Here is a 20,397-nt window from a genome sequence, read left to right as displayed (position 1 = left end):
TTCTGAGGCTTTTTTCTCCACCTGCTACTGTTGCAGATATATTGTTATTCATTCTCTCTGGTTTTAATCCTTTTCAACATTATTCTATTGAAACCCTTATTGTTTGCGTTTATACATATGGCCTGGCCTTTGGCAATCCTTTTTTTTTTTCCAGACATTTTACACATCCGAGCAGGCAAGATTGAACTTAATGAATTTGCAGGATTTGAGGAACATTTCAACCAATTGTTTGACGAGTACAGTGGAGGACTTTGGGGGGCTGCTCTTTGGAAACCACTGGGGTAGAGTCATGGATTTTGATATACTGCCTTTCTGTGGTACAATCAAAGTAGTTCATATGTATTATATGCAGATATATTCAGCATTTAACCGGCTAAGGTATCTGTGCCCCAAAGCCAGTTAAGCGTTGAATATCACATTTAACCAGCCATGATTTAGCTAGCTCTGGAAATCCATTGCCAAAGCCTGAACATGGCCCGGCATTGAATTTTCAAGCATAACACTGGTAGCAGTCAGCATAACACAGAGAGCTGCTGGCTGAATATCGCCCTCTAATTGTGTGACAAATTTGTAGATTTGTGAAAGATTGTTTAATACCTCTATGCCCCTAGGTTCTCGCTGTAGTTTTTCTTTCTAGTTTTTATAGTACATTTTCCATTGAAATCTTTTATTTTTCTCCCTACTTTCTAGTTCTGGCTCAGCTGCTTCCTCTACTCCATGGAAACATCAACAGTAGCAAAATTATTATTCAAGAATTTCAGGAGTACTGTCGCCGAGGATTGCTGACTGATAGAGCTGTTTCACCAGGCAGCAATGGGACCAGCCCTACTAGTCCCAACACCTCACGACCTCAGACACCTACCACCAATGAAGAAAATACCATACCTTCCAAGGCCCGACTGAAGCGTATTATCTCAGAAAACTCTGTGTATGAGAAAAGGCCGGACTATAGAATGTGTTGGTATGTCCTTTCTGAGGTGCTAAGGAGCTTTGACCAGGAGAATCTACCCATTCCATGCCAATGGACCTACCTGACACAAGTGAAAGATGATGGTAATGCTGCTATTGGAGGTGTACAAACACAGACCACTCCAGTTTCAGTAAAGAGAAAGCCCACTGGAAGCATGTCTATCACAAAATTCATGAAGAGACCCAAGGAGACACAGCAGGTGAATTCCTTGCAGGGTGAAATTTATTTTTTATAAATTGGGTACTTGCAGTTCTCTGGGTTAACAAGCCAGCATTGCAGCACACCTGGTACTATGTGTGATTTCTAAAGAATATTTTTAAAGTATTGCACCAATTATCCTTCAAGACTGGCATCTTCTCTGACTGTTGCCAGTTCAGATAACCTGGAATACATATGGATACCAAATTAGGAAAGCTTATTCCAGTGCAATAGGGGAGACATTCTAGACAAGTGGATAGTATCCCAATGGCTGCATGCCATATGCAGAAGGAATCCAATCTAGATTTTATTCTCTGACTCTGCTCTACTTCAGTGTGCTCTCTAGCTCCACCTACACTTTTTTCCTTCTGCACACGTACCAACAAGAATGTACTTGTTCTGTTTCCTCCTTTTTCTTATTTTATTTGGTGTTTTTTTAACCCTTTTTTTGGGATATCTTGTGCTCGGAGCATTTATTATCCCAGGACAAGCAGGCAACATATTCTCACTGATGGGTGATGTCACCGACAGAGCCCCGGTACGGACACTTTAAGAACTTGGAAAGTTCTCGATGGCCCGCACCATGCATGCGCGAGTGCCTTCCCGCCCGACGTAGGCGCGTGGTCCCTCAGTTTCTTAGTTTCCGCGGAGCTAAGAAGTCGCGTTTCAACAGATGTTGAAGATTTTTCGCTACCTTCCTGCTCGTGCGGCATTTTTTTCTTCATTTTATTTCATTCTTTTTCATTTTGGTTCATTTTTTTAAAAAACCTTTCTTTTTTGCGGCTCTGGCCCAGCGGGGCCTGTTGCCACGATTCAGGCCTTGACCTTCGATTTTGCTGAGGCCGTGTTTCCCTTCATGTCCCGTCCATAATCGGGTTTTAAGAAGTGCCAACGGTGTGCTCATCCTATTTCCCTCACGGATCCGCACCGCTGGTGCCTTCAGTGCTTGGGTCCAGATCATAGGGCTGATTCCTGCACCCATTGTTCGTCTCTGCAGAAGAGGACCCTCAAAAACCGACAAATTCAGCAGCGGTTACTCTTCGGCGCCAGTATGGAGGTTGCTTCGACATCGGCCCCGACGGCGTCCACGCCCTTCGACACCGCAAGATTCTTCATTAGTGTCGCACTCAGTAGGTAAGCCGGCTAAGAAGCCTTCCCCTACTCCTGTGGGTCCTCAGGTTTCTCATGCAGTGAGCCAAGTCCTGCCGACCTCAAGGCACCCTAAAAAATGCTCGGCTCCAATTGAGGTGAGTGCTTCGTCATTGGCTTCCTCGTTTCCAGAGCGCAGAGCAGCACTGAAGGTACCAGCGAAAAAGCAAGCAGTACCGGTGCAATCTTTGGATGATAAAATTGCAGCGATAATGCAAGTCCAACTTAAAGAGCAGTTGTAGCTTATTCTACCTGCCTTACTACCACCGGCTCCCCCAGTGCCGGTCTGGTCTGAGCCCGTGTTGTCGGCAGCAATCCTAGCGGTACCGATTACCTTTACCTCTGGTGTCATCCCAGACCCATTCGACTCCGTCCCCGACACTGATGTTTATGGAACCGGTGTCTGCTGCCGTCCCTTCACAGAGGGCTTTTTCGGTGCCGCATGCTCCAGAATTTGTCGGAGCCGGTTTGACACCGTTCTTCTGCCCATACCTCTCCTGACTCGCTGTCGGTCAGATCAGGTAAATTGGTGCGGAAGACTAAACATATTGAGTCCTCGACGCTGGGTTTCCGGGACCGTCTTCCACCAGTGCGGGACTCAGATCTTTGGGAAGATTCTGAAGAGCCACTTTTCTCAGAAGATGAGGCCTTCTCGGATGAAGATCCCTCCTCCCAAAAACCTGTTCCCAAACCAAAACAGACTTCTTTCTCCAAATTTTTGAGGGTGATGTCAAAGACACTTTCTATCCCTCTGGAGTCTGATTTCAAAAAATCTAAAGCATTTTTTGATGCATTAGATTTTGATCAACCACCTAAAGAGTTTCTCAGTCTCCTTTTTCATATTTTAAGGGAGACTTTTTATAAAAATCTGGAAACTCCTTTGACTGTTCCTGATGATCCTTGCAAGCTTGACACCCTCTATAGAGTCATTTCTATTATGTGTTTTGACAAGTCTCAGCTTCCTCATGAGTCCCTTCTGGTGGAGTCCTCTGAAGAAGTCTGCAGGGGCAAGTGTATGCTTCTGTCCTTCCTGGCAGAGAGGGTAAGACCATGGACCGCATTGGCAAACGTTTATATCAAAATGCCATGCTTGCCAACTGGTCTGGCAATTATGCTTTCCATTTCTCATTTTATCTCAAGCACTTGGTTCAGCAGGTTTCTGCTCTTCAGAAGTATCTTCCTGAACGCAAGGTCCCTCTTTTGCAACAATATACTTCGAGTTTATTGCAACTGCGTAAGTTTTTGGTCCACCACAAGATCGCCCTATGAAGAAACTTAATGTAATCAGGGTGCTTATTTGCTACCTGGAAGTCATTAACTTTCATCTCTCTGACCTGTTTGTGCTGACTCTTTCTGTTGAGCGGGGCACTCCCACTTCCAAGGCACCATTTCCTGATGGATCCGTAGTGCCATTTTGTCAGCCTATATTCTGGCTTGGACTCAAGTCTCCGTCTCCATTAAGATGCATTCTTCTAGGACTATGGCTTCTTTGTGGGCTGAAGTTGGTGCGGTCTCCCTTGAGGACATCTGCATGGCAGCTACTTGCTCCTGTTTGAACACGTTTGTCAAGTATTATAGAGTGGATGTGGCGGTGAGACAGAACTCTGCCTTTAGATCTTTGGTTTTCCAGGTCAGCACAGTTAGCCTGCCCTGGCATTTAGGAACTGTTTTGGTATGTCCCACTTGTCTAGAATGTCTCCCCTATTGCATTGAAAAAAGAGATTATGTACATACCCTGGTAAGCTCTTTTCCAGTAGATAGAGGAAACATTCTAGACTCCCGCCCTATCCTTCCTTCGCCTGCCTGTCTGTTTATGCTTCTCCAAATTGATTCTTGGATGTTAGCCCTTGGGCTGGGGAAACTCTGTATATATAAGAACATAAGAAGTTGCCTCCGCTGAGGCAGACCATAGGTCCAGTGTTGCGTCTACCATCACTCCCAGGTCTCTCTCCAGGTTACTAACCCCTAGTGGTGTTCCCCCCATTTTGTAAGTGAACATCGGGTTCTTTTTCCCCTCATGCATGACCTTGCATTTCCCTATGTTAAAGCTCATTTGCCATTTTTCGGCCCACTTTTCCAGCTGCGTTAGATCCTTTTGGAGATCTTCGCAGTCTTCCCTGGTTTGAGCCCTGCTGTATAGTTTGGTGTCATCTGCAAATTTAATGACCTCACACTTGGTTCCCGCCTCTAGGTCGTTTATGTAGATATTGAACAGGAGCGGTCCCAGCACCAACCCCTGCGGAACTCCGCTCATGACCCCTTTCCAGTCTGAGTAATGGCCCTTTACGCCAACCCTCTGCTTCCTGTTCGCCAGCCAGTTTTTGATCCATCGGTGGACCTCCCCTTGCACACCGTGGTTCCATATCTTCTTAAGCAGTCTCTCGTGTGGTACCTTGTCAAAGGCTTTTTGGAAGTCAAGGTAAATGATGTCTATAGATTCTCCTTTATCCACCTGGCTGTTTACCCCCTCAAAGAAGTGCAATAAGTTTGTGAGGCATAACCTACCCTTGCAGAAGCCATGCTGACTCGGTTTTAGCTGCCCATTGTTTTCGATGTGTTCACAGATGCTGTCCTTAATCAGTGCCTCCATCATTTTTCCCGGGACTGAGGTCAGGCTCACCGGCCTGTAGTTTCCTGGGTCGCCCCTTGAGCCCTTCTTGAAGATGGGCGTGACATTTGCTATTTTCCAGTCCTCCGGGATCTCTCCGGTTTTTAAGGATAGGTTGCATATTTGTCGAAGTGGCTCCGCTATTTTGTTTTTTAGTTCCTTGAGTACCCTTGGGTGAATGCCGTCCGGACCTGGCGATTTGTCGCTCTTTAATCTGTCTATCTGCTTGAGTACATCCTCTTGGCTTACCTCTAAATTGACCAGCTTTTCATCTTGGTCTCCTTTTACGATCTCTTCGGGTTCCGGAATGTTGGTTGTATCTTCCCTCGTGAAGACTGATGTGTTACTGTTTTATGCAAGAGTTGTTTATGAGCTCCTTTGATGTGTTTGTTACTTGTTTATGATTGTTGTTTTTTCATGTTTATTCTTGAGCATAACACTTGTTTATGGTCTTCATTGCCATGGGTGTCTCTACTTCATGTTTGTAAGGTGGCTCTCAGTATTTGGGTACTAACTGTAGGTGGAGCTAGAGAGCATTGAAGTAGAGCAGAGTCGCAGAGAAAAAATCTGGATTGGATTCCTTCTGCATACGGCACATGGCCATTGGGATACTACCCACTTGTCTAGAATGTCTCCCCTGTCTACTGAAAAACAGCTTACCAGGGTAAGTACATAATCTCTTTTTCTATCTTGTGACCCCCCTTTCCCTAGATGCAGGCTAAATAATAGTTAATGGATCCAGGCTGTAGAAAAATTGCTAGCCTTTACTAATTCTCAGGTAGCAGATTTCATGGTTTAATTATGCATTGACTGAAAAAATACTTAAGTAGATTTAAAACAGTTATTTTCTGAGGACAAGCAGGATGTGAATATTCTTACTAATGGGTAAGAACCCATTCTTGTACAATCCTGTTCTGTTCCAGGATTAGTGGGTTATTTTCCTATGGTTGCTAGACAGCTTGTAGGAAGCCTCAAACAAACAATGCTTTGAGTCCCTCTCCTATTATCTCAGGACTGCGCCCAGGAATTCAGTTTCTTTCCTACAAGCCAGACTGTAGGAGAATAGCAACCCACAGGGATTCTCTTTGCGCCCAACTGGCCGCGATTCCTGTGGTACCCTGACTTGGTTCGGCCAGCTGGACCAGGGACTCAGACTCCCTTGTCTTTTCATGCAGGGCCCGATTGCACTTCAGGATCCCAGCCACTTTGGTCTTATGGCCTTGCTATTGAGTGCGCAGCCTTAGTTTGCAGAGGCTTTTCCTCAGCCAAGACTGCCACCCTTCTCCGTAGCAAGAAGAAGTCCATGGTGGCGATCTATGCAAAAGTTTGGAGATGTTGTCAGGCATGGTGCGTCCAGAAACTCAAGGATCCATCTATCCTTTTGGTTCCCAGGATACTGGAGTTCTCCAGGAGGGCCTGGCTTTGGCTTCTCTCAGGGTACAGCTTGCCCGTCTTTCCTGTCTAGGCCCTAAACCTCTAAGAGGCTCCTTGGCCTCTCATCCAGATGTCATCCATTTTCTGAGAGGCACACTGAGGCTTTGGGTCACCCTGCAACTGCCCTGTCCATCTGGAATCTCAACCTTGTCTTTGGCTCGCCCGCCTTATGAGCCTCTGAAACGTGCATCCTTAATGGATCTTATGGTCAAGTCTGTTTTTCTGGTGGTTATTACCTCTGCTTGCAGGGCTTCCGAGCTTCAGGCTAGGATCCTTTTTTGCATATCATGGATTCCGTCGTGATTTTGCACACTGAGATTCAGGCTGGGATCCTTTTTTCTGTATCACAGATTATCCCAGGACAAGCAGGCAGCCTATTCTCACATGTGGGTGACGTCATCCAACGGAGCCCCGATGCGGACGCCTCACAAACAGACTTGCTTGAAGAAACTAGAAGTTTTGAGTCGCCCGCACCGCACTTGCGCAAGTGCCTTCCTGCCCAGCACAGCCTCAGTTCTTAGTTTTCCGTGGAGCCAAGAAGTCCTTCTTTGATTCTCTACATTCAACTTTGTTCACTTTCTGCCTTCTCTTCAACCGCGGTTGGTGTATTTTCTTCACGAATCGCTGTTTTATTTCTTTTAGTTTTTAAAAAAAAATTTTTTTGTCTTCTTCTGTCCGTTCTCCGGGATGGGCCGCTCAGCCGCAGCCTGCGAGCTTCGACTTTGCGGCAGCTATTTTTCGGCCTATGTCCCGGCCTGCTACAGGCTCTAAGAGGTGTAGCAAGTGTCAGCACGCAATCTCCCTCCCGGACCCTCACAGACGCTGCCTCAAGTGCCTTGGGCCGAAACATCATCCAAGGTCGTGCCTGCCTTGCCAAACACTTCAGCCTCGTGCTTTCAAACATCATTGCATTTTGGTGGACAAGCTCTTCAACCTCGACTTCCATCGCGGCTCCTTCTGCGCCTCCTGCTTCCACCTCGAGCCTCATCAAACCTTCATCGTTTGCAGCGGCTCTTGCTTCGACGTCCTCTGCTGTATCTTCCCCTGTTTCCTCAGGTCAGATAGCTCAGCAGTCAGTTCCACCGGTGGTGATTATAAGTGTCCAAGACTACTAAGTCGAAACACACTCACACTGACTCGAGAGAACCTCCAGCCAAGGCAGGTGGTCTGGTTTCAGACGCAGATCCATCCTTGCCGGCTTCTTTCCAGACCATATTAGAGAAGCAGTTCCTTCAGTACTTTACTATTATGGGTCCTAAACTGCTTCCTATTATCCTGCCTGGGCATTCAGCAGACTCCCGCAAGGTTGAGCCGCTTCCTATGTCCCAGCCGGAGCTTCCACACTCTTTTCAGGGAGCAGAGTCTCTGCGAGTGCATCGACGAGAATCCTCACTCTCTCAGCAAGGAGCAGAGTCTTTGCGAGTGCATCGAGGTTCCTCCTCCAAGCCTCTGGAGCTTCAATCTACAGCCTCTAGCCCTATTCACACGTTGGCATCGGCTGCTTATGTCTCCGAGACGAAATTTCCTTCATCCTCGAGATCTGGTTCTAGACACAGTTCTCACCATTGTTCGAGGCATTCTTCCAGGCCTCATTCTTCGCAAGATAAGCCTCACTCTACTCCAACCTCAACCAGACCACCGACTCCTCGTTTGAGGTCTCCGATGCCAGACCTCGAGGATATTCCAGTCTCAAGGCCTGCGAGTTCACGTTCAGATGTTCAGGGCCCAGCAGACGAGGAGGCCAATCTTCGGGGTGCCCAGATGAGGGTAAGAAGCGGCGGGAGGGGGGGTGCCCGATCGCTGGGGGGAGGGTTTCGGATTGCAGGGGGGGGGGGCGCTCGTAAATCGAGCCATGCTCGGTTTCCGAGGCACCAATTTTGCAAATGTTTTGCTCGTCTTGCAAAACACTCGCAAAAGGGTGCACTCATAAACCGAGGTACCACTTTAATTGCTATATGACCTTCTATATGAAGCCATTAGTTCAAAGTTTGTCACATTATGGACAATACATCCCATACAACAGTGAGGTCACAGAACAAGTTCAAGTACATGTTTGAAAGAGCAAAGGGCTTCCAATGCTATAACCCCACCTCTACCTGCAATAGAGTCTGCCTACCAGACAAAAGGTGGGGGAGGAGGCTAACACAAATACTTTAAAGAAATAAAGTTATTAGAAGGGCCCCAAAACAAAGGATCCACTCTCCATCCCTGTCTTCATTCAATAGCTCTCACAGCATGGTATCTGACCAATTAGATGCCTTTAACTTCTCTGCATTGGTTTCAGCCATCATTGAAACTTCCAGAAAACCCTCTACATGACATTGCTACCGCTTCAGGTAGACTTGTTTTACTATCTGGTGTAATAGAAATTCATTACTTCCAGAAACATGTTTTTTGCCATCAATTCTAGAATACCTTCTTTACCTTTCTGACTGGTCTCAAAACTATTTCAGTCAGAATACATCTTATTCCTGTCAGTACTTTTCATGCATCTCTGGGGGGAAAAAAGCCCCAATGCATCCTTTGATTTCCAGATTCATTAAACAACCAATCAAACCTCCACCAGTGACTTGGGATCTTAACATCATACTGGCCTTGCTAATGAGGCCACCTTTTAGACCACTTACATCTTTCTCCCTTAGGTATCTCACTTGAAAGGTGGTTTACCTTAATTTGTATCACATCTGCACGCTGGATCAGTGAACTTCAAGCATTCGTATCTGATCCACCTTATACAAATTTCTACCATGACAGGCTGGTTCTCTGGACACACCCCAAGTTCCTCCCAAAGGTTGTGTCAGAATTTCACCTCAACCACACTCACCCGGGTGAGATTCAAGAGAACTATCTCTACATGGCTAGCGGACTGTATTGCTTTTTGCTATACTTGGGTTGGGCTGCAGCTGGAAGGTCATGTTGCAGCAAACAAGGTCAGAACCATGGCAACTTCAGTAGCTCATCTACATTTCACTCCCATTGAGGATATCTGTAAAGTAGCCACCTGGTCCTCAGTTCAAATATTCACTTCCCATTACTGTCTAGGGCATCATTCCAGATAAGATAGTTGGTTTGGGCAAGCAGTTTTACAAAATTTATTTTCTGTTTAATAGCCAACTTTCCCTCCTACCCTTGAAATTACAGCTAGGAAGTCCCATATGTGAGAATATGATGCCTGCTTGTCCTGGGATAAGGCACAGTTACTTAACTGTAGCAGGTATTATCCAGGGACAGGAAGCAGATATTCTCACAACCCTCATGTATACCCTAGTCGGCTTCTTAATTTTTTTATTTTTTTTTTTTTTTTAAACTGATAGTCCTGTGAGCCGATATTGGGAGGGAAGGCACTGGTCCATGTGCAGTACAGGCAGTCTTGAGACCTTCAAAAACTTTAGCGACAGTATACTGTTACACTGTCTGTACCAGGCTCCATGGATGATATCACTCATATGTGAGAATATCTGCCTGCTGTCCCTGGATAACACCTGTTACAGATAAAGTAACTGCTTTTTATCCCAGGACAAGCAGGCAGGTATTCTCACTAGTGGGTGATGTCATCCGACAGAGCCCCGATACGGACGTCTCACAAGCATGTCTTGCTTGAAGAAACTCAGAAGTTTCGAGATGCCCGCACCGCGCATGCGCCAGTGCCTTCCTGCCCGATGGTCCGGGCGTGTCTCCTCAGTTCTTTTTCTTCCGCGGAGCTGAGAAGTTTAACTTCAAGTCTGCGCCCATTGAATCTGTTTTTTGCCTTCTATATTGCCGCGGGTTGGGTTCTTTTGGCTCTACCGTGCGTTTGTTTCTTTCTTTGATTTCTTTTTTCCCAAAAAAAGTTTTCCTTCCGACACCGGGTCGGCCGCGTGGCTGGGGCCCCGCGCCTTCGACCTTGCGGCGGAGCTTTTCCGGCCTATGTCCCGGCCGATCACCGGTTTTAAAAAGTGTAGCAAGTGCCAGCGCGCGATTTCGCTCACGGACCCGCATCGACGCTGCCTCCAGTGTCTGGGTCCGGATCACTTTCCGAAATCGTGCCGGCCTTGCTCCACTTTGACGGCGCGAGCGTTTAAGCGCCGCTGCCTGCTGTGGGAGTCCATGTTCAAGATGGAAGCTTCCTTGGATCCTACAGCTTCGACATCGACTGGTGCTTCGACTTCGTCGACAAAGCCCTCTGCCTCCCTGGCTGCTTCGGGCCTTCTGAAACCAGCCTCGTTCACGCCGGTTTCGGCCTCATCCTCTGCGCCGGTGCCTTCCTCTGTCTCCTCGGAACAGGTACCGGCCCCCATAGTTTCACCGGTGGTGCTTAAAGTGCCGAAGACTGGCAAGCAGAAGCACGCTGCACCGAAAGAGTGCAGAGACTGTGCGGAAGGGCCCCCGTTTGGTGCAGTTCCCTCCATATCGGCTTCGTTGGAGTCCCTTCTGGAGGCTCAGTTTGTGGAACTCATGAACACAATGGGTCCCAGGCTGATTGCCTCGATCCAGGGTGACCTCCCAGTTCCGGTCCCGAGGGGCGGGCCACCCCCTCCTCCTCCTCCGCGTCGCACGACCTCGTTGCTCGGCGAGGAGGAGCGGCGGGTAGTGTCCGGCTCATCGGGGCAGTCCTCGGTTAGTGCCATGCCTCCCTTGGAGCCGATTCCATCGAGGAAGGCCTCTCCTGGAGATATGCCTCCCTTGGAACCAATTCTCTCGAGAAAAGCCTCCCTTAGTGAACTGCCTCCTTTGGAGCCTATTACTCCACCCCATGACACAGTGTGGCGTCCACCTTCGAGGCCTCCCAGTCCTGGGCATAGCAGGAGGCAGGACGAGTTCTTCCGGACCCCCTATCAAGCCTGGGCGGCTTCTGGGGAGGCACCGAATCTTCCACCTCTTCGATCGACAGCGTCGAGTCCTATCTGCTCCTTGGAGGCTTCTGGGGACCAGTATTCTCACAGGCGGGCTCGATCCCCGTCCAGGCATCGAGAGGGGCATCGATCCAGACATTCTTCGAGGCATTCCTCTCGACACTCGACAGTCTCGCCTCAGAAGAAGTTGCCCCGGATGGGATATTCTGCTTCGGCTGGGTCTCCTCCTCCGGGACCGGAGTTCGAGGACCCTGAGGTTTTTTATTCGCCCTGTTGCTCACAGGCCTCGGTGGAGCCCGAAGCCTCGACTTCTTCTAGTCCTTCTCGAAGACCGGCGCTGGCGGACCAGTTGTCTTTTTCCTCATTTCTCAGACAAATGGCGGATGACATGGACATTACTCTCGATGCTGGATCTCGATACTCAAAGGAGTATCTCGATACCATGCACTTGCCTCGTCCTCCGGCCGAGTCCTTATGCCTACCCTTGCACAAGCTCCTCGATCAGACTTTCATGAGGTGCTTTGAGTCTCCTTACTCCATCCCTGCGGTCCCTGGAAAGTTGGATGCTCGGTACCGCACGGTGCATCATAAGGGCTTCGAGGGACCTCAGCTTTCTCATCAGTCCCTCTTGGTCGAATCCTCGCTCAAGCGGTCTCATCCAGGCCAGGTGTATGCTTCAGTGCCTCCGGGCCGCGAGGGCAGAACCATGGATAAGTTTGGGCGACGCATTTATCAGAATGCTATGATGACGTCTCGAGTCCTGAATTATAATTTCCACTTTGCCACCTATTTGGAATTTTTTCTACCTGTGCTTCGAAAATTCACGCCATACATCGAGTCCCAGGCTCGATTTGAGTTTGAGGAAGTGGTTGCTTCGCTGTCCCAGCTTCGTCTTCAGTTGATGCAATTGGCCTATGATGCTTTCGAGCTCTCGGCCAGAGCAGCGGCCTGCTCTGTGGCGATGCGCCGTTTGGCCTGGTTGCGGACCATTGACATGGACCTGAATCTTCAGGACCGCCTGGCTAACGTCCCGTGTGCTGGGGCGGATCTTTTCGACAAATCCATCGAAACAGTCACGAAGAAATTGTCTGATCATGAAAAGTCCTTCCAGTCCATTCTTAGGCCGAAGCCTAAGCCTCAGCAGTCTCGACCCTCTCGACCGCCATTGATCTATCAGCGGCGTTATCAGCCGAGGCAAGCTCCGCCTGCAGGGCAACCTGCGAAGCGGCAGCCCCCCCAGAAGGCTCAGCAAAAGTCCCAGGCGTCTACTGTCCCTAAGGCTCCTCAGCCTTTTTGACTGTCTCGTCGAGGGCATAACCAGTCTCGTTCTGCCTCCCCCTGTTTTTCCCATCTGAGGGCGCCTCCATCAGTTTTATCATCGTTGGGAGGCCATAACCACCGACCTCTGGGTCCTTACTATCATCAGGGAGGGATACTCTCTTCAATTCCATCGGGTCCCCCCGGACCACCCTCCAAGAGAGTATCCTTCCAACTTGACTCAGACCGCCCTTCTTCTTCAGGAAGCTCAGGCTTTGCTCCGGCTTCGTGCCGTCGAGCCAGTCCCTGTGGACCAACAAAACCAGGGGTTTTACTCCCGGTACTTCCTTGTTCCGAAGAAGGCGGGCGACCTGCGACCCATTTTGGACCTCAGGGTCCTCAACAAATCCCTAGTCAAAGAGAGGTTTCGCATGCTGACCCTTGCTTCTCTCTACCCCCTCCTCGAGCAGAACGACTGGTTATGCTCTCTGGATCTCAAGGAGGCCTACACTCACATTCCCATTCATCCGGCCTCTCGCAAGTTCCTCAGATTTCGGGTGTGACATCTGCATCTGCAGTATCGAGTGCTTCCATTCGATCTGTCCTCGTCTCCCAGGGTCTTCAGGTATTTCCCTACCTCGACGACTGGCTCATCAAGGCTCCCTCGGCCTCGAAGGTCATCTCGGCGACCTTGTCCACGATTCTGTTCCTGCGGAGTTTGGGATTCGAGATCAACTTTCCCAAGTCTCATCTGCAACCTACACAGTCGCTCCCCTTCATCGGGGCGGTCCTGGATACCATACGTCTCAGAGCATTCCTCCCTCCTCAGCGCATGGAGGCTCTTCTTCATCTCTGCCAGTCTGTATATTCTCGCCCGTCCATCTTGGCGAGACACATGATGGTCCTCCTGGGCCACATGGCCTCTACAGTTCATGTGACGCCGTTGGCCAGACTCCATCTCAGAATTCCTCAGTGGACCCTGGCATCTCAGTGGAGTCAGGTGTCGGATCCGTTGACTCGACACATCACCGTCACTCCTGCTCTTCGGCAGTCTCTACTTTGGTGGATGACCTCTTCGAATCTATCCAGAGGTTTGCTGTTTCATTCTCCTCCCCATCAAAAGGTTCTCACAACCGATTCCTCGACCTATGCCTGGGGAGCACATCTGGATGGGCTTCGCACTCAGGGATTCTGGACCAGTGCGAACAGACTCCCATCAGATCAATCTTCTGGAGCTCAGGGCCATCTACAATGCTCTTTAAGCTTTTCAACATCTGCTTCACGACATGGTGGTCCTCATCCGCACGGACAACCAAGTCGCCATGTACTATGTCAACAAGCAGGGGGGCACAGGCTCGGCCTGCCTCTGCCAGGAAGCTCTCAGAGTCTGGGATTGGGCGGTTCGCCACAATGCCTTCCTCAAAGCTGTCTACCTTCAGGGGAAGGACAATGTCTTGGCGGACAACCTGAGTCGTCTTCTCCAGCCTCACGAATGGATACTTCATTCCGAGCCTCTTCATCAGATATTTGCTCAGTGGGGGACGCCTCAAATAGACCTCTTTGCGGCTCCCCACAACTTCAAACTGCCTCAATTCTGCTCCAGGATCTACACTCCTCATCGTCTCGAGGCAGATGCCTTTCGGCTGGATTGGGGGAATCGCTTTCTGTATGCGTTTCCTCCCTTTCCTCTCATTCAAAAGACTCTGGTCAAGCTGAAGTCCGACCATGCCACCATGATTCTGATCGCTCCTCGGTGGCCCAGACAACCTTGGTTCTCCCTTCTACTTCAACTCTGCAGCAGGGAGCCATTCCTTCTTCCAGTGTTTCCTTCACTGCTTACTCAGCATCAGGGATCTCTACTTCATCCCAACCTGCAGTCTCTCCACCTGACAGCTTGGTTCCTCTCAACGTAACTCCTCACCAGTTTTCCCAGGCGGTGAGGGATGTCTTGGAGGCTTCCAGGAAGCCTGCTACTCGTCAATGCTACTCCCAAAAATGGACTAGATTTTCTTCGTGGTTTGTTTCCAATTCTAAGGAGCCTCAGCGAGCCTCCCTATCCTCTGTGTTGGACTATCTTCTACACCTATCTCAGTCTGGTCTCAAGTCTACGTCTATACGAGTCCACCTGAGTGCTATTGCGGCTTTCCATCAGCCTCTACAAGGGAAACCTCTCTCTGCTCATCCTGTGGTTTCCAGATTTATGAAAGGACTTTTTCATGTCAATCCTCCTCTCAAACCTCCTCCAGTGGTTTGGGATCTCAATGTTGTCCTTTCTCAGCTTATGAAACCTCCTTTTGAGCCTCTAAACAAGGCTCCACTAAAGTTTCTCACTTGGAAAGTGGTTTTTCTGGTGGCCCTCACGTCTGCTTGCAGGGTCAGTGAGCTTCAGGCCTTAGTGGCGGACCCACCTTTCACAGTATTCCATCATGACAAGTTGGTCCTCCGCACTCATCCGAAATTCCTGCCTAAAGTGTCTCTGAATTTCATCTCAACCAATCCATTGTGCTTCCAGTGTTTTTTCCAAAGCCTCATTCTCATCCTGGAGAATCCGCTCTTCACACTCTGGACTGTAAGCGTGCTTTGGCTTTCTACTTGGTTCGCACCAAACCACACAGAACTGCACCTAAACTTTTCGTCTCCTTTGATCCAAACAAGTTGGGATGACCTGTATCGAAGCGCACCATCTCCAAATGGATGGCAGCTTGTATCTCTTTCTGCTATGCCCAGGCTGGATTACCCCTTTCCTGTAAGGTCACAGCCCATAAGGTCAGAGCAATGGCAGCCTCTGTAGCCTTCCTCAGATCGACACCGATTGAGGAGATTTGTAAGGCTGCCACTTGGTCCTTGGTTCATACATTCACCTCTCATTATTGTCTGGATACTTTCTCCAGAAGGGATGGACAGTTTGGCCAAACAGTGTTACAAAATTTATTCTCCTAAGTTGCCAACTCTCCCACCATCCCATTGAGGTTAGCTTGGAGGTCACCCACTAGTGAGAATACCTGCCTGCTTGTCCTGGGATAAAGCAATGTTACTTACCGTAACAGTTGTTATCCAGGGACAGCAGGCAGCTATTCTCACGTCCCAACCACCTCCCCTGGGTTGGCTTCTCTGCTAGCTACCTGAACTGAGGAGACACGCCCGGACCATCGGGCGGGAAGGCACTGGCGCATGCGCGGTGCGGGCATCTCGAAACTTCTGAGTTTCTTCAAGCAAGACATGCTTGTGAGACGTCCGTATCGGGGCTTTGTCGGATGACATCACCCACTAGTGAGAATAGCTGCCTGCTGTCCCTGGATAACAACTGTTACGGTAAGTAACATTGCTTTCTTGCAAATTTAACAAAGTTATGCCTATTTTGCATTAAATTTTAATATAAGAATAGACTTACTGGGTCAGACCAATGGTCCATCAAGCCTAGAAGCCTGTTCTCACAATGGCTAATCCAGGTTCCCAGTGGCCAAAACCCAAGGAGTAGCAACATTCCATGCTACCAATCATGGTAAGCAGTGGCTTCCCCCATGACTTTCTCAATAACAGATTAAAACAAGTTTAACAAGTTACGGGATGCATTTTACGTTTTGCTTGAATTTATAAGATCTTTTAAATGTGGGATGGGGGTGGGGAAGAAAACAGGGGATGGTGAAAGGACGGTACCAATAATACATAGATGGAAAAGAATTGACTGGAGAGGGTAAGGAAATTATATCAATGTAATGGGGACAGAGTGGAGACACAATAGAATTGACTGGGCATGGGAATCGTATTACATCCCTCTAGCTCAAAATCTAAGTTTTGCACCTGGGGCAATGTTGAGTTTTCTGGGAACTGTGAGAGGTTCTTATGGTATGACATCATAGTTCCCAATCTTTACCTGCTAACAGGAAGGTATAACTCAAGCATCTACGCTTGGTCTGGTGGGACAATAAGGAAGCAGTGGCATACCTAGCACATGTGACACCCGGGGCCCATCATTTTTTGACCCCCCTCCCCCCATCTATATGAAAAATATGATTTTTAGTAACAATCCACATATCGCACAAGAGAGTACTAAGAAAAGGCAGCATCTTAAACACTGGAGTGATCACTAGAACACCAACACATACATTGTAAAACTAAACAAGCCAGATCCCGCACAGTCAATTGATCCTGCAGTCAATGCCAACTGAAAACTGTCCTTTTCATACACACATAACAGAGATACACCCTCGCCCAATATGGAATAATCACAAACTAAAAATAGAAATATGTAGACAAAAGTTAAACTGAACCAAGAAACCAGACTCTGCATAAAATGCAACACCACAGAAACAGTGACATGTCCCTTAATTCTGTGCAAAATATAAAGACAGTTGATGTAAATTTGAAAAAAAACTGCTACATAACAATCACCACTTTACAATTTAACAACTAGAAATAAAACAAATAATGAGAAATAAGAAAATACCATTTTATTTGACTAATCCATTTTTCAATTAGCTTTCAGAGGCCAAATCTTTCTTCAGAACAGTACAATACACTGTTGTTATAGTATCCTGTCCTGACCTGAGGAAAGGGGTTTAGTCCAAAAAATTGCCTTATTTCCATTTCCTATTTATAAACTTTTATCAATACAGTTACAATACTACTTGATTCTAAGTAAAGCAACAAAAAAAACCTTTCTACCTTTTGTCGTTTCTGCTTTAATCATTTTCTCTTTGCTCTCTTCTTTCTATACAGCGTTTGTCCTCTCTCCCTTTCATGCAACATCTGCCTTCTCTTTACCCCTTCCACCCAGCTTCTGCTCTCTATGCCCCTTCCATCTACTGTCCACCCTCTCTCTCTTCCATATGGTATCTTCCCTCTTTCTATGTCCCTTCAATAAACTGTATATCCTGTGTCCCTTCTCTCCTTTGCACATGATTTATTTCAACTTCACCCCCTCTCCATTTTTCTGTCTCCACCTCCTCCCCTATGCTTTGGCATTTCTCTCTTTCTCTTCTCCTTTCCTTCCTTCCCTTCCCTCCCCCTCCATGGTCTGGTATCTCCTTTTTTCCTTTCCCTCCCTCCCATAGACTTGGCATCTCTGGTTCCTCTCCCTTGTCTTCCTTCTCCCTCCTTCCCTTTCTCTCCCCAATTGGGTGCTGCAGCAGCAGCATTTCTCCCCCTTGCCTGTGCAGCATTTCTACCCTCCTTCCCTGTGCAGCAGTAGCATTTCTCCCCCTTGCCTGTGTAGAAGCAGCATGTCTCCCCTCCTTGCCTCTGCAACATTTCTACCCCCCCCCCCCCCCACACTTCCCTGTGCAGCAGCAACAGTTCTCTTCCCTGCCCAACATTTCTGGCCAGTTCCCCTGCTCAAAGTCGCGGGCATCTACACCTGACGCGATCCGCGTCTGAAGCCTTCTCTCTGATGTTGTGATGTCAGAGGGAATGTTTCTGACGCAACCACAGATCGCGTGAGGAGCCGACGCCCGCGGCTTTGAGCAGGGGAACCGGCCAGAAGCTGAACAATGCTGGAGTAAGCACCCGCGGACACCCCTGTTTATTGTCGCTGCTGCTGGTTAAGGAAAGCAGCAGCGGCAGAATAGGGAGGGTGGCTGGCTGTGTGCACCCGGGGTGGACCCCCCGCCCTTGGTACGCCACTGGAAGGAAGACAGTGCTCTGCTCTGGGTATCATACAGTAAGAAAAACACTGCATTAATTTCCAAGGACTTTATTGTTCTAGCTGTATTCACTTGCCTACACAGAAAGCATTCTGGGGAGATGAGGGTGAGCATTGCCTATCGCACAGGCCTATTTTCCCCTTCTGCTCTTATTTGTTTAAAGGAGTGGTTTTGCTCATAGTGGGCTTTTTTCCTACAGCATCGTTGTTTATGTTTCTATAGTCTAAACCACCTTATTGTTTCAGGCTGAAGCTGTAGAAGCTGATGGGTTTCAGGCAGATACAGAGGAAGATGAGGAAGAGGATCCAGACTGTATGATTGTAAATGTGCAGCCAGGTAAAAAGCTTTTCTGTGCAAATATTCATTTTCTTACATTTGGTCTTGCTTCTGTTCAGTTCAAAAACCATAAACCCTAAAGTTATGCAATACCACTGTAGAAACAATTTTGACACTTACACTAGTTTCTCATCCTTCAGTTTCATAGGATACATCTACACAAACTGCTTCCAAACCTAGGAAGGAGATGGAGATTGAGCCCTGCAATGATGCACCTATAACCTCTCTGTCTCTGCTGGAAACAAGAATACCCAATAGCCACTTCCCACTAAACTCCCTCCCCCATCCTTGTATGTATGTAGATTTTTTTTAGAATGTTTTTAAGGTCCCCTTTGTAATGCTTTGTACCTGATACTTGAACATATTTAGAGTTCCTAATATGTAAAGAGATGGCACTTTGTTCTGCAAAGCAGATCTTCTGAAGGTTCTCAAAAGGAAAAGTTTTTTGTATGATTCATGATTCATTATACATATTAGTTCCTTCTTTGTAATGAAACTGTAAAAAATGGCATATAATCTGTTTTTAATAAAGCATTATTAAAATTCACATTAGTTATCTGCAATGGTGAAAAGTGTCTGTTTATGGAAAAATAGTTTCTGTAGCAAAGGTATAAGATTGTGTACATAACATAATAGCGAATTTCTAGACCGCTTAGCCATTAGTTCAATGTAGAGAGTTGCGCGGGGACAGAAATCCCACCCGTCCCCACCCGTCCCCGTGAGGAATCCCACCCGTCCCCACCCGTCCCCGTGAGGATTCCCTCCGTCCCCGCGAGGAATCCCCTCCGTCCCCGCCCGTCCCTATAAACTTCAGAAATAGTTATTTCATTTAATTATGCTACTGAATTAAAGGCTCTGGTAGAAACCCATTTACAAATAAGCAAAAAGACTTTATTAATTTGAAAATATTAATTGGGAAGAATACATACTTTGCAAATGGGTTTCTACCAGAGCCTCTAATGTTTATAAATTTTTATCAACACAACTAATATACTACTTTATCCTGAAGCAAAATAAAAAAAAGAAATATAATTCTTTTCCTACCTTTGTTGCCTGGTTTCTGCTTTCCTCATGTTCTCATTCAATTCCTTCCATCCACTGTCTCTCTTCCTTCTGCATCTTCCATTTGCTCTGTTACTGTGCCTCTCCCTTTCTTCCCCCTTCCAAATTGGTCTGGCACCCATCTTCTTCTCTCCGCTCCCCCCATAGTCTGGCATCTGTCTTCTTCCCTGCCAGCGTCTTCTCCCTACTCTCTCTTCCCCATTTCCTTTCAGCGTCCTTCTCCCCCCATCTTCCCCATGTCCTGTCAGCGTCCTTCTCCCCCCTCTGTCTTCCCCATGGCCTTTCAGCGTACTTCTCCACCCCCCCCGTCTTCCCCATGTCCTTTCAGCGTCCTTCTCCACCCCTTTGTCTTCCCCATGTGCTTTCAGCATCCTTCTCCCCCCTCTGTCTTCCACAAGTGCTTTCAGAGTCCTCCCCCCCCGCCCTTCCCATGGCCTTTCAGCATCCTTCTCCACCCCTTTGTATTCCCCATGTGCTTTCAGCGTCCTTCTCCCTCCTCTGTCTTCAAGTGCTTTCAGAGTCCTTCCCCCCCCTCCCGTCTTCCCCATGGCCTTTCAGCGTCCTTCTCCCCGCTCCTTCTCTACCGCCCCGGGTGCAGCACAGCCGGCCAGGTCCCCTTACTTTTGTGGCACTTCCCCGACCGACTGACAACAGCCCCGATCCGACAAACCTCCCTGCCCTTAACTGCGAATCTAAAATTACCTTATTACAGCTGCTGTAAGAAGATAATTTAGATTCGCGGCTACAGGGCAGGGAGGATTGTCGGACCGGGGCTGTTGTCGGTCGGTCGGGGAAGTGCCACAAAAGTAAGGGGACCTGGCCGGCTGTGCTGCAACCGGGGCGGGGTGTGGCGGGGCGGACCGCCCCCTCCCTTGGTAGCCACTCGAACCGCGAGGCTACTCTCCTCCT

General features: G+C 48.2%; 1 protein-coding gene across 6 annotated transcripts in view; it reads left to right on the top strand.

The window, feature by feature from the left end:
* CHAF1A (chromatin assembly factor 1 subunit A) overlaps positions 1-18,973 on the top strand; it is a 215,236-nt gene extending 196,263 nt beyond the window's left edge. For all 6 annotated transcript variants that reach the window (XM_033954408.1, XM_033954407.1, XM_033954406.1 and 3 more), the window contains 3 exons: positions 691-1,169; positions 18,336-18,426; positions 18,567-18,973. In XM_033954408.1, coding sequence (XP_033810299.1) covers positions 691-1,169; positions 18,336-18,426; positions 18,567-18,574 — 578 coding nt within the window. In that variant the 3' untranslated portion in view covers positions 18,575-18,973. The remainder of the gene's footprint in view (positions 1-690; positions 1,170-18,335; positions 18,427-18,566) is intronic.
* The last annotated feature ends 1,424 nt before the right edge of the window (positions 18,974-20,397 follow it).

This window comes from Geotrypetes seraphini, chromosome 8 (genome assembly GCF_902459505.1).
Source record: "Geotrypetes seraphini chromosome 8, aGeoSer1.1, whole genome shotgun sequence".
NCBI classification, from domain to species: domain Eukaryota; kingdom Metazoa; phylum Chordata; class Amphibia; order Gymnophiona; family Dermophiidae; genus Geotrypetes; species Geotrypetes seraphini.
This window is presented reverse-complemented; position numbering and strand designations above follow the sequence as displayed.